The following is a 13,875-nucleotide window of genomic DNA, read 5'->3' as shown; positions in this document are numbered from 1 at the left end:
TAAAACTACAAAGTTAAAACTTTCAAACTTCTCTCATGGTGGGGGGAGGAGGTAATGATTTCACGGTGGGAACTTTGTAGGTGACAATGTCAAGAGGCTGGACACACCTAGCAGAGCTTTCCTGCAAATACTGGTCTCTCCAGTTGAGTCAACTTCTTTGCACCCTCCTTAAGCAGGAAGGCAAAGAGCAAAAATCCTTTCCAAAGTATTCTAAAAACAAAATACTTTCTCCAAATCCTGTTCTCCCACAATAAAGTTATCTATTTTGGAAAGCCTGAACCAAAAGAAAAAGAAGACAGTTTGGAATATAATACTTCCAAAGGAACTAACTGCTCTGGGGCCACGTCAGAGCCCCAAGCAAGGCAGAGCCCAGAGGTGCTTTGGGAGGTGCTTAGCTACCCCTAATTACAGAGGACAGGAGACTCCAGCACAGTAAGCAGCCTATCAAACACCACATCTCCCATCTTCCCAACAAAACACCATGATTTTCAAAGCACAATTCAGAAAAACACAGTGTGAGCTCTTGGCAACTTGAACAAAGGCAGGAGCCACCCAGGTGGAACACACAACCACACCATGCACACCCAATTCTACCAGAAAAGTCAAGCTTTTTTTGTTCTCCCCCATTCTTGTCCTTTAGAAGCCTGTATTCAAGTTCTTCTATAACTTCTCGGATGCTTGGGGGAAGACAGTCACACCACAAAACCCCATAAACGCTAATATGGGTTGCTTATCTGGGACATTCAACAAACACTTCTGTTTTAAAGTAAAAAAAAGAATTAGTGTAGGCTAAATCATTACTTCAGAAGCATGACCTCAGAGGGGTAGTTGTAGGGTTATTTTTTTAAGTTTCGTTTTGAAACAGGGTTCCATTATCTCGGGCTGGTCTCACACTTGCTATGTACCCAAGGAGGACTGCTATCACACGCATGTGCCACCATGCCCAGCTGTGAGTGCCAGTTCTTTAAAAAGCTGATTAAGATCAGGAGGTGGCCTTGTTGGTAAAGAGCTCTGCAGAAGCTCGAGGACCTGATTCAGACCCCTGGGACCCATGGAAAGCCAGACACAGCAGCACGCATACATAAACCCAGTACAGGAAGAGAGAAACGAGTAAGTTTGGATTTATGACAAACCAGGTCTGTCTTCTTGGGAATACATTTTTTTTTGCATAAAATTTTAAATGTTCTGAATGTTTGAAAGATAATTTGGTCATCTTGACATAGGGTACTATATACAACTACTAGAGAAAAAAAAACTATACTCAAAAAGTAATCAGCTGTAACCTATAACTTATGTCTGATTGTTACATAGTATAAAAATGTGGTTCTCATATTTGCTGTTTTCCTACTCCTATACAAGGACAGCTTCTGTGGTGCATACAACCAAAATAACAATGAAGAGATGTAAAGGAGACTTTTCATTACAGGTATCTGTCTCATAAGCCAGTGATCTGTCTGTGCCTATGGCCTGGGCTGAACTGGGATGCTGATGGAATACCACAAAAGCACTTCAGTTTGGAACAGAGACACAGAAAAGGCTGGGGGGAGGGGCAGGGAAGAAGAATCAAAGAGCTGGTGCCTGTGGGTTTAGGCAGAGTTGAGCAAGCAGGACAGCCTAGGGGAGTCCAGAGTACTCTCCCCACCCCCTTCCCCGGCATAGGAGCATCCCTAGGGTGACCAAAGGCAAAAGGGCACCGTACAGCACTGTGCCCGCCTCCCTGACAGCTGCTGCAGAGTCCAGGATCAGTGTGTGAACCACAGACTGAGCAGGACTAGCGTGCCCTTTGGACTACATCAAACCAGACAATTAGATCCTCTCCATGAAGGGCCTCAGAGGTCAGAGGCATAATGGGAAAAGAGCAGACACATCAAAACAGCTCCATGTCGGAGCAGAGCAGAGCAGCTGTCTGAGAGGAACACGGTGTGCAACACTGTAACAAAGGATCAGAAGCAGCTTTGATAGCTAGCTGCTGGGCTGACAGGGAATGCAGGTCCAGCTGGTGCAGAAACAGTAAGGGCAAGTCACTCCAGATCTTGAAGGTTTGCATTGGTTCCTTTTACCTTATAAAAGGCAACTTGAGGGGTGGAAGGGTTTATTCTGGCTAAGTTCAGAGAATGTGTTCGCCTGTGGTGGTCAGAAGGACTTGCTTCACTCTGGAGGCTGGGAAAGGAAGGCCATCATCCATTTGACCTTCTCCTTCCCTACTTTCTATTCAGGTCAGGGATGTTGCCATCCAGATAAACCTCTCTGTAAACACACCCAAAAGGATGTCTCATTAATGCCCCAGCACCTGTGGCCTCGGCGCTTCCTGATTCAATCAAGCAAGCTGATGTTCAGAATTTACCATCATGGGGTTCTCACCAAGAAGACTGACACGGGGCATTTGACAGACAGTGTCACTACTCAGGTGAGACACTCTCTGAGGGTGGGAAGCATGTAGACTCCTGTGCTTCTGTCAGAAGGCTTCTCTTCTACATTGCCTACATCAATGAGGGAAACCTAACACACCCAACACTGTCAAACTAATACATCTCACATCTCAAATACACTGAAAACTCAGGACTGTCTGGCCGTTTCCTGGAGCTAAACATAAGGTCAATGGGGTATCTGCAAGCACAGCCTCCTTTCCCTCCCCAAAGCATCACCTATAAATACACCGGTACTCCGTTTACATTTTGGCCTTGTGGTACTTTCAAGATTGATTTCTTTTTACCCTGCTCCTTTCCTGCCTCTGCGGCTCCTTTCCTTTCCTGGTTCCCCTTATTTAAGAAGACTTCTGTATTTCCTTTACGTGGCCATTACTTTTCCTCGTATTGATTCAGAACATGTCAAGGCACATTTGTAATTAATGAACAAAAATACCAATGACTGCGTATTTGCTTTAAAAATTCCTTATAGCTTCATAAGCAAGAAGGTAACTAGTGTGCACAACACTGCACCCCAAGGGCCTTACAATCTTCTCAGCATAGTCGGTTAGCCTTCATGGCTGCCCTGCTATGTTAGTTAACAGAATACAAATGCTAGTTCAAAAAAAAAAAAGCTGGAACTGAAATAAAGTCCCAGGCTTGACAAGGACATACTACAGTCACCACTGGTGAGTTGACGGAAGGACAGAAACAACAGTCATGTATGATGATTGTGCTGAAGGACTAGGGGCTTCTCACGCAGCAGGAGAGATCTGAATGCTGTTCTGTGTTGCCTTTTGAGTCCTGAAAGCTTCAGAGTTAAAGATGGGATTCCCCTCTGTATATTTCAAAGCGCTCTATCATTTGGGCCACACTGTCAGAGAGAAATCGGTGCTTTTGATACAGGCTGCCTGGAAGCCCTAGTCAGATGCACAAACTGGCAGTTTGCACAGCAATTTTCTTCTCGTTACCTCTAAGATATCTGTATACAAAGTTAAATGACACTATAGCTATCTCGTCGGGGCTTATGAAGCATTGGGGCTTGTGAAGCACACACATAGGTTCTCTAAAATTCAATCACTTTAAATAGTTTCTAGAATATACTATGTACAATATTAAAGTCTATAAATTCTACGGAAGCTTCCTTAAAGAACTGGCTTTATCCTTGTTCCATTAGTGAGAGAAAAGTTCACTCTGGAACCTGACGGCTGACACAGTCTGTCCCTGGAACAGGAGAGCAGCTCCCAGCACCAGGCCAGGAGTCATGCACATGCACTGCCCCTGCCTCCAGGCCCGCAGTCTCCATCCTAAACTGCCTTCATTCTAGAAAGGAACAGAAAAAAAAAAAAAAAGCAAAACAACAACAGAAAAACAAAAAACAAAAAATAAAAAAAAACAGACTAGTCGTAAGCGTTTCTCTAGTGTATAACATAAAAGCGATGGCGGCGCTGTTCTCCCCCTGGGCAGCCGTCTCTACCCAGGTAGAGGGGAAAAACAGATCTTTCAGCTCCATCCCCTCCAGTGGTCACAGCAGTTTCTACTAGCTCACATCCCTGAGCAGTGAGCCAGGAAGTCACCACTACAGTTCCTTCCTCCCCTCCCCCTCCCTTTTCTCTACTATCCCCTGGAGAATTGAAGCTGCAATAATGCCTAACTAAGAATATCTGAATGTGTCCACTTTGTGTGTAGATAGGCATTCTCTGTGCAAGGGATTTAGTAATAGGCTAATGTGAGCCAGGAAAATAGAGTCCTTCCAAAACACACAGACAAACCGTGCTTGCCAATGGGGGACAGCATTTCCCTGTCTTCCTGGCTCTACAGGCTGTATTATTATCCCTTGCAAAACAGGGAGAAGTGAAATGTTGACTCTGATTATTTGTCTCTGAAGCCAAAACATCTGATTTTTTTTTTTTTAACATTCTAGCCATGTAAAAGGAATTATTGGGCCCAAACTCACACACACCCTTAGGATTCCAAATGAGAATCATACTATGTGTGTCTTAGCTTCTAAAATCAGCTTATACACAACAGAGTATACACTTGTGTGTCCCATACAACACTGCCACGCACAATGAATATGCATAGCAGAACTTTAGAAACAGAACTTGCAAGATTTGACAAGTTACCAGACCAGAACAAAGGCAGAATTGCCACAGAATTTACCAAGTTCCACCCACTTCCTCCTCCACATGAGAAGCAAGCGTTTACTAATAATAAAATGTGCCCAGATCTGCTTTGCACCTTTCCCGTGCTTGTCCAGCCTGTCTTTTACACGAGTAAGAATGTTTTTGAAGCTATTTAACTTAGTTCTCAGTGTGCCACAGAAAACACGAGTGACAGAAACTCAGTAACAAAAGCTTCTTCTTTAAGGTATTCCAGAGGACATCTGTACAGACAACTGGTTTTTAAAGATCAATTTAAAAAACTACTTAAAATGTATTATGGGACTCACTGTCCCTCATTCTCGAGTCAAATAGATGCCTTTCCTCATGTAAGGACACAACTCAGGCCGACCACAGCAGCACAGCTCCATGGAAGGAAACCCTACTGCCACGGACCTACCTCACAGAACATGTAGAGAGACAAAAGGGTGAGTCCAAGGTTATACACCACCAAGATGCCTCGGCAAGAGAGCGGCTGCTTGTTCTTCATGTATTTTGGTCCCAGCCATACGATGAGTAAGTAAATGACAGAGCAGACAAACGTAGGGATGTAATTGTCCAGAAGAAACCATCCTTTGACTCTCGTATCTGAAAAGGATCAGAAGAAAAACATTTATTTGCCAATTAGGTACACATAAGGAAAACTACTTCCAAAGCCATCTGACACTAATGGTGCATTTAATCTGTGCAATACAATAAAAGCAAAATACATATGAAACAAAGCAAAGCTTTTTGATACAAGTTTACTAAGTAAAATAGTAAAAACATGCTTTCAAAGAATCTGAAAGAAAATGGAAAGTCAAATTACCCAATAAGTTTATTATGTTTACTGAATTAACATGGAATCAAAAACCACAGGAGATGGTAGTTTGCATTCAAAAGCCTTCCAGTTCAGTGAGTGCCCAGCATGTGCAGGCACAAGCCATGTGCCCTCTAGCCAGGTGAGGGACACTGTGACTGACAAGAGGGCCAGCAATAGAGGCCAACAAGTAAAAAGAATGAAATGCTATTGGCTCAGCCACGATCGGACTTGGGACTATGTAAGGCAGTGGTTCTCAACCTTCCTAGTGTTTCAACCTTTTAATACAGTTCCTCATGTTGCAGTGACCCCTACCATAACATAATGTTCATTGCTACTTCATATCTGAAATTTTGCTATTGTTATGAATTGTAGGTATCTGATAATGCAGGATATCTGACATATGACCCCCGTCAAAAGGTCACTTCATCCCCAAAGGGTCCTGACCCATAGGTTGAGGTCCTGAACTCAGGTATTTAGAGCACTATAGGAACTTGAGACCTACACTGACTCAAAGGACACTCCACTTGTACCCTCTCTCCTAGGAAGGACAAAGAAAGGGAAGAAACCCAAGTGCCCTGTTGTCTGCTGGACTGCCTTGCTCAAGCCCTCATTTCCTACCCTGGCCTCACAGAAAGGAGGAATATGCTCCCTTTGGGGAACTACATGCCAGTCTTCCTTCTGTGCAGACACTTGACCCCTTGCAGTGTGTCTGCCACTGCTTGTTTTCTTTTGTTTCAGAAAGAGATGTTGCCTCCACTTCTTCCCTGCCAGTTATGCCAGAGTAGTGGGTGATGGCACTGTTGGTTCTCACAAGTCCTTCAGGGAAGTGGCTGGCCCCAGAGACCAACAGAAAAGGAAAGGATTCCTAATACCTTTTGATCTCAGCTCTGAGCCTTAGCAGTATATATTGAGAAAGTAAGTTAACACATACCAGCTAGCATCTACAAAATGAATCTAATTTCCATATCCTTTACTTAAAAGTTCAGCTTAGCACCTTACTGTTTTGCATTGTATATTTCCAACAAGCACCCATCCTCCCTCCAAGAGCACCCATAGCAGCTGGTCACAACCCTAGCTCCAGGGAAGAGAGTTCCTTAGGATCCAGGTAAACATGTCGGCTCACTGTCCAGTGTGGTTTCTCAGTGCAGAAACCAAAATGTCGGGATACTTGTGACTACTAACTTTTCTTTTTTTCTCTAGCTCACACAATAAACAAATATCTTCTTCTTATGCTGGATGAACAGCCTGAGCTGCTGCAATCATGAAGGTGGCCATCTTGAGGACAGATGAGGATGGCAAAGTGGAAAAATACAAAGAACAGGGTTCTTTCTCGGTTACTACCACAGTGCCCTTGAGATGGGCTGTTCTTCCTTGCAAAGTAAACTAATCATTTTTATTACTTCAGACAATTAAAAGGTGAATTTTCTGACTATAACAAAGTAAGAAGGCACCATTTCAACACAAGCAGATGGAAATGCATTTCATTGTTCTTTTTCTGCCTTTCACCATATAGCTTGGTATGGCTTGGAACTTGTCACATGATTTATGCTACTCTCAAACTCATGATTTTTCCTGCTTCAGCTTCCTGGGTGCTAGGATTACAGGTGTGAGCCTGCACTGCCAATGTAATTTGTTCTTTCAACTGACCACCCTCTAGTCTAACCTGTTCCTACTGAATGGGCAACTAGCTGATGCCTGGTCCTAACAATTCTGAGAAGGGCATCCTTCATGTATCTTTGCAAAACGATCAAGAATCACTGTAGTATAACAGCTTAAGGCATGTGCATTTTACTTGCCACAGAAGCAAAGAGGTTGTAGTAGGTTAGATGCCCCATGTCCTTATCCTTATGGCAGATGTTATCAAACACCTTTCCTCTTTGACCCTCTGATGGATGAAGCTCTTTTGTTGTTTGCTTCTGTATCTTAAAAATGACTGAAACTGAGACTCCTCTGCTCTGAGAAGACACTGTTTACAAGCAGTTGCCTAGTGAGGGCTTTGGGGAAAGTGACCATGAGGTAGGTCCCTGACAGCATTAATGGGTGAATCTGTCGGTTGGTTCATCCTTGACTGGACTACAGAGATGCTGAAAACTGTAGAAGGTGGGGCCTGGCAAGAGAGGACAGATCAACATGGCTTCCCTTTGAAGCATATGAGATGATGTGAAATGATTTTTTAATTTAAAAAAAAAAAAAGGCAGTGGTGGTGCACACCTTAAATCCTAGCACTTGGAAGGCAGAGGCAGGCAGATCTTGGGTTCAAGGCCAACTAGGTCTTAAAAAAAAAACCCAAAAATCCTTAAATGACTATTAAAGATGTGGAAGAGGATGGGTGATGGGGAGGGGAAAGGAGAAGGTAACAGAGGGAAAGAACCAAGAACATTCTGTAGACATGGGAATCAAAAGGAAGCCGATTACTTTGTACAATTAACACATGTCAAAATAAACATGACGATTTTTTTAAAATTAAATTTAAAAATGAGAGTAAAGTCTTATGGACTTATTACAACCTAACTCAACACCAGCACTTCTCCAGCACACATGAAGCCCTGGGTTTCATGCCCAGCACTGTATGCAGACACTTCTATTTGGCTGTGGTGCCGCACAGACACTTACGAGTCTAGCACTTGGGTAGCTGAGGCATGAGGATCTCAGGGGTTCAGGGCCAGTCTGGCAATAGTTCAAGACCCAGTTTTTAGAGAAAAGAAGCCTTTGGAACTTTGCCAAGAAGAGAGCATCTTGACCTCTGGTTGAGTGTGTTTGGAATGCACTGGCTTGGTTTCCTCTAGAGAGTCAAGATTTAAGAAAAGCATACCACTATCAATCACTACTAAGTTACTGGAGTTCACAGGCTGCAAGTATGGAAACTGAGGCTGGCAGAAAGATGTCCACAGCCAGGGAGTCTCTGCCTCAAGAGCCAGGGGATAGCATTCAACTAACAGAGAACTTCACAAGGTCCCTTGTTTCTGGAGTTAAAGTTTTGAGCTCATCACAGAAAACATTTTCCAGGATCTCATGCAATATTTACAAGAGGCTATAGAGAGCCGGAAGGGAGCCACAGATGATGAGCTAAACCAGAAGCCGCCTTACCTCGGGGGCCCAGTAAGGCCTTGAAATAGGTACTGAGTGATGCATCAAAATGCTCCATTTTAAAACCTATTAAAGAGAAAGGAGACATTGATTACTGTCTACTCAAAATACTTCTTATATGCATTTTCCTAAAGGAACAAGAACAAGCCATTTTCAAAAGAGCAAAGAGAAAGGTTGAACTCTTCATGCAAACCAAAACTGCTCCCCACTTACTCCAGGCAACTGATGTGCTAGGGCTGAGAACCAGAACAATGATGCGGCTTGTCAATTCACCAAGTCCCACCTCCTGGACTTCTTTTCTCAGTTCCAAGGAAACTCGCCCTGTGGTGCTGAACCTCAGTGCAAAAAAAGGAACTGGGAATGAAAGGTGGCAGACATCCATCCTCACAGGGAAAGGACACTCAAAACAGCAGGAGAGGAGTTGTGTCCTTGCTTGTCACCAGATATAATACTGTATATAATATATGCTGTGCATATTATATATACTTAGGCTATACAACATAGTATATATTATATACAATTTAAAATAGTCTTATTGTGTGTGTGGGGGGGAGGGAGCTATATATGTAGAAGTCTGAGGACAAGTCTGGGAATTGGTTCTTTCCTTTTACCACGTGGGTCCACAGGGCTCAAACTCAGGTGGTCACAAGTCAGGTTGGCAGCAAGTACCTTTACCTGCAGAGCCATCTTGCCAGCCTAAGCCTTCCCCCAATGCTGTTATTATGGCATTTACACACACACACACACACACACACACACACACACACACACACAAGGACCACAAACACACATGTAGAGAGACACAGACACACACACACACCCCCTTCCCCCACTGTCTCTCACCTTGCTGGTCCTCTTACATTCCCCCAGTCACCTATACTCCATTGACCCCTGCTCTGACTCTGCTCCCTGCTTAAAATTACTTGTCACCTTCATTTTTATTTTAAACACTTCATGTCCAAAGTAAAAAATTAAAATATGAAACACCATGTCCTCCAACGACAGTCAAGCCAGCTCCACACAGGAGGAAGCCGGTGGTAGTGCTTGAATAAACACTCCAAAAATCTCTCCCCTTTGGAGCACACACAAAAAGAGGTCACAATGAACAAATTTTTCTAAATTTAGATTATAATTCATTAGCAAATAACCAAGTCAATTTGGCATTAAAAATAGCAAACTGATCACAGTAATGAGTCAAGGTGTTCATCCTCAGAACTCTGAATTAATGTTGAGATGGGTGTGGAAGTACACACCTTTGAGGTAAGAGAAATTCTGATTTGAGGCTAGCCTAGGCTAACTGTAGTTCAAGGTCAGCTGAGGCTACAAATGAGACCTTGTCTACAAACAAACAAACAATTCAGTTAAATTTAATATAACTTTAATTTATGGTTATCAAATTCACAATCATGTGTTTAGCCATGCTGTAAATATAGCTGCACTGTTCAACACAGAATCAGTTACTGAGCCTGCAGTTCTTCTGAAAACCTTCAAAACCATTTCTAAGTACAGCCAAACCTCTAGGGAAAGGGTGGGGCATGGGGTGGGTAATATTTCAAGAGAGAAACTTGGGAGAACAAGAGATTACCTAAAGCAGCAGCTAAATGAAAACACTAAATATCAAGGATCTACTGCCTCCCATGTCCAGCGGAGTGCAAACAGGGATAGACGTTCAACAGCGTCACCTAGAACAAGTGACGAGCACAGAAGGCACAAGGACCCAGGCCTGACGCACAGCAGATGTTGGAACGCACCTCCGTGGTAGTTGTACACACACATTTAATGCTACACAGTAGGAATAACATTCAAGTCACAGCATTCTGGATTCTGATATCAGGCATAGTTCCCGGAGAGACATGAGGAAACAATACAAGAATCGTTCACTCTGCTTGTTAACCAAGGCTTTTCAGAAAGCGAGGAGCTTTGGTTTTCTAACTAGAGGCTACAAGAAAGCTGGAAACAAGACTGTAGAAAGGCTTTAAATGATACAAGGCTAACTGGCTGGGTGGGGGTGGACAGTGTAGGAGAGTCATTAGTGGACTGGGAAAAAAGTAAGTTCCTGGAACTGCTCTGAATGACCTATTATTCCAAGGACAGCGGCCTAGGACGGAGTCCAGCTTGAAAATCTAGGCTAACGTGGCCAGAGAAAAGCAGAAAAACGTAAGGTCAAATTTCAGTCTGAGAGTACTGAATCCAGCAGTGGGCTACGGGAAAGACTTGTGTGTCTGTCCTAGATAATCTGTCTAAACTGCTCGGCTGTGGAGGGCTGCAGGAGCTGGCACACATGAGGGGCCCTCTTCAAAAGCATACCCAGGAGGAGACTTTGCCAGAGTGCCACATCTATTCTGATGGTGCCTTTCTGCACAACTCTCCTCCTGGGTTTGCAGAACTTTTCTCAAACAAACTTAGGAACATAGTGAAAAAGCAAACAGTCTTTGGAAGAACAGACATGGGAAACAGTCAAAGGATCTATGTCATAGAAAGACCCGCTGTTCGGATGATGAAGTAGGGGCTGACCCATGACTCACCAGCCTGTTTCTGACACGACAGGAGTCTTCCCCCCACAACACACCCACAACTGGGCGTGTCCATGCGCTCTTAACAGCTGCGGCTGCTCATTCACACCCACAATGCCATGCTTCTGTCCAGCATTCACCCATCCACACCATTCGTTTTTTTCATTTACACCTGTACAATTGCTGTCCACACCAAGTGCTAGGCACTGAAGACTTAAAACCCTAAGAGATAGAACAGTTCGGAAAACAGAATTCAAGGCAGGGGAGAAAAACACTACATACAAAGAGGATCTAAACGGTTTCAATAACCTGCAGTCGACTGTAGTCCGGGAATATTAGACTGAAAATAGCAGAAACATTTTTAGACTGGTATTAGACTGTATAGCACTCTGAGAAGAGAGGTAAAACCCACACCATCCTGTCTGGGGCACAAATCACTTTGTCCAGCATATCCCCACCAACTACACACTACCAACTGGAAAAACACTTAGTGACATCTACTTATCAGACTGGCTGTTCACACAGCCTTTATAAGTGACTTTAAAAATACTAATGCTGGCAATTTGGAGATGTGAAAATAAGCCTTTTAAAGTGTGCTCTATGTAAAAAGGTTAAAATTGTGTGTGTGTGTGTTCGAGAGAGAGTGAGACACAGAGAGAGACCTAGTGTGTGTGTGTGAGAGAGAGTGAGACACAGAGAGAGACCTAGTGTGTGTGTGTGTGTGAGAGAGAGACACAGAGAGAGACCTAGTGTGTGTATGAGAGAGTGAGACAGAGAGAACCAGTGTGTGTGAGAGAGAGAGTGAGACACACAGAGAGAACTAGTGTGTGTGTGTGTGAGAGAGTGAGACACAGAGAAAGAACTAGTGTGTGTGTGTGTGTGTGTGTGTGTGTGTGTGTGTGTGAGAGAGAGAGAGAGAGAGAGAGAGAGAGAGAGAGAGAGTGAGACAGAGAGAGAACTGTGTACAGGCTTTCATATAACCTCTGGCTTCAGGCATTCAGTGGGGGTCTTGAAGTACATCCAAGTGGATAAGAAACAACCATATTAATGACAGGCACATACATGAACCGTGATATACCTTCACAACAAGAAGAAAGCAGGGTAATGAATGAACCTCAGAGTGGGACTTATTTTCAGAAATTGAGTTAGAGCAGTCTGCCCTGAGGACAGCAGGAGTGAATGCACGAGCCAGCCCTGTGTCCATCAAGAGAATGGGCACTGCACTCCCTTTAGAGAAGCACAATGGCTCCTGGGCTTGGGTGCATCTGGCCGGGTTCTGCAGAGGGCAGTCAAATGGCACAGCTTGCAGAGAGCATGTGGCGAATGGCTTGGAAAGGAGAGGGGTGCCAATCCTCAGCTGCTCACACCACCCCTCCCCCGATGCTGCCGTGGACGACCTGAAACACTGTGCCCTTTCCATCTCCTTCACAGGTCATTTGCCGAGCCACACGACAGTACAAAGGTCTTCCTTGCCCTGCTGGACAGACCCACTGTTAAGTAGCCTTTGGGACATACTCTCCTACAGGTGCAGAACCCTGAAGAACCCTTGACACTTTGCCTAGTCATCAGGAATTATGGGAATGCCATGACCCAATTTGCAGCAATGTTCAATCATGCTGTCAGGTCTGCAGCCTGCCTGCCTGCTGTAGTTTCCAGCCTCCAAGCTGTGAAGCCCAAAGACATGATTCTCAAGTGTGCTAGGCCAAGTGGGAACACAGCCACTCTATACTGTGGTGCTAGTAGGGACCAAGCCAGGCACTGGGCCTCTGTAGAGGAAGCTTTGATCCTCTGGAGCAAGCAACAGGCCTTTCTTTGATCTGCCCAGCTCCTCACAAATTGACAAGAAATACATGACAAGAATGGATTACTCTCCTTAGAAACTAGACCCTGCTGACACTAAACCAAAGTAACAGCCTCTTTAACTTGGGGTCTCTGACCTCTACTCAACCTGACTAGACTCACAGAAACTGCAGGCCATAGCCAGGCGTATCAGAATCTATTTTTGTTTTTTGAAATTCCAACCATAAGAGTACCCAAAAGCTAATCAAGAGTTCGAGAGCACACATAAAACACATGGTTAAAGATTAAACAAGTGAGCAGGGATCGGTAAGTTAGAACAGACTTCAGCCAATCTCCTTTTCTGTCTGTAACAGACAAAAATGCCTAAGGTTGGCCTCAAAATGGTGCCTCAGCCTCCCAAGTGCTAGGATAACCGGTGAGCATCACCAGGCAAGGTAGAACTCCACATTAATACTGCAAGGGTGCCGGTAGACAGTCTCAGTTAAGTCTTTCCCCACTTTAAAATTCTAGACCAACTTTTGGTAATCATGCAACTATAATATTGTGTCACATTTTAAACATCACACTATGGAAACCTGACTGGTGCTGGCATTCTGTTTATAAACTCCCCTGAATTTACCTGGGTTCAATTCCCAGCCTCCCCATATAGCAGCTCACAATTGTCTATAGCTCCAGTTGAAGGGAAGCTGGCACCCTCCCACAGACACACATGCAGGCAAAACACCAAAATGAATGAATGAATGAATGAATGAATGAATGAATGAATGAAATAAACTCCCTTATATTTATGAAAGGATAGCTGAAGAGAGCATGAGGGGAAGAAAGAGTTCAGCACATCATCTAAATCACTTCCAGCATCTACTTAGAATTTAGAATCTTTATGCCCGAATTCAAAGAAAGATCAGAACCACCATAGCATGAAATACTGTAAACTCTGAACCCAAAAGGGCAAACAAACCACATGCCCAAAGAGGGCCCAGGCCTGCTCCTGTGGAAAACCCACCCCAGTCTATCTCATTAGCTCCTTTCAAATGTAGGTGAATTATATTGCAGTTACTAGAAGCATCTTCAATGAATGAAAAATTATGCGTGATGGGTTTCCCAGC

At 44.0% G+C, this 13,875-nt stretch overlaps 1 protein-coding gene and 1 long non-coding RNA gene across 3 annotated transcripts in view; one reads left to right on the top strand and one right to left on the bottom strand.

The window, feature by feature from the left end:
- Elovl5 (ELOVL fatty acid elongase 5) overlaps positions 1 to 13,875 on the bottom strand; it is a 63,381-nt gene that overhangs the window by 15,972 nt on the left and 33,534 nt on the right. Inside the window, exons 2-3 of one of the 2 annotated variants that reach the window (XM_028773581.1) lie at positions 8,457 to 8,522; positions 4,968 to 5,155 (exon numbers count right to left, since the gene is read on the bottom strand). In XM_028773581.1, coding sequence (XP_028629414.1) covers positions 4,968 to 5,155; positions 8,457 to 8,514 — 246 coding nt within the window. In that variant the 5' untranslated portion in view covers positions 8,515 to 8,522. Of the gene's footprint in view, positions 1 to 4,967; positions 5,156 to 5,375; positions 5,501 to 8,456; positions 8,523 to 13,875 lie in introns of those variants that run through there. The other variant, XM_028773582.1, reaches the window with a different exon arrangement.
- LOC114626224 lies at positions 1,761 to 5,095 on the top strand. Its single transcript, XR_003712202.1, has 3 exons — positions 1,761 to 2,039; positions 2,217 to 2,407; positions 4,776 to 5,095. It is a non-coding gene; the product is annotated as an uncharacterized LOC114626224 (long non-coding RNA).

The sequence above is a fragment of the Grammomys surdaster genome, unplaced genomic scaffold (genome assembly GCF_004785775.1).
Source record: "Grammomys surdaster isolate TR1022 unplaced genomic scaffold, NIH_TR_1.0 231, whole genome shotgun sequence".
NCBI lineage: Eukaryota > Metazoa > Chordata > Mammalia > Rodentia > Muridae > Grammomys > Grammomys surdaster.
The sequence above is the reverse complement of the archived record's forward strand: the minus strand, read 5'-3'. Positions and strand labels throughout refer to the sequence as shown.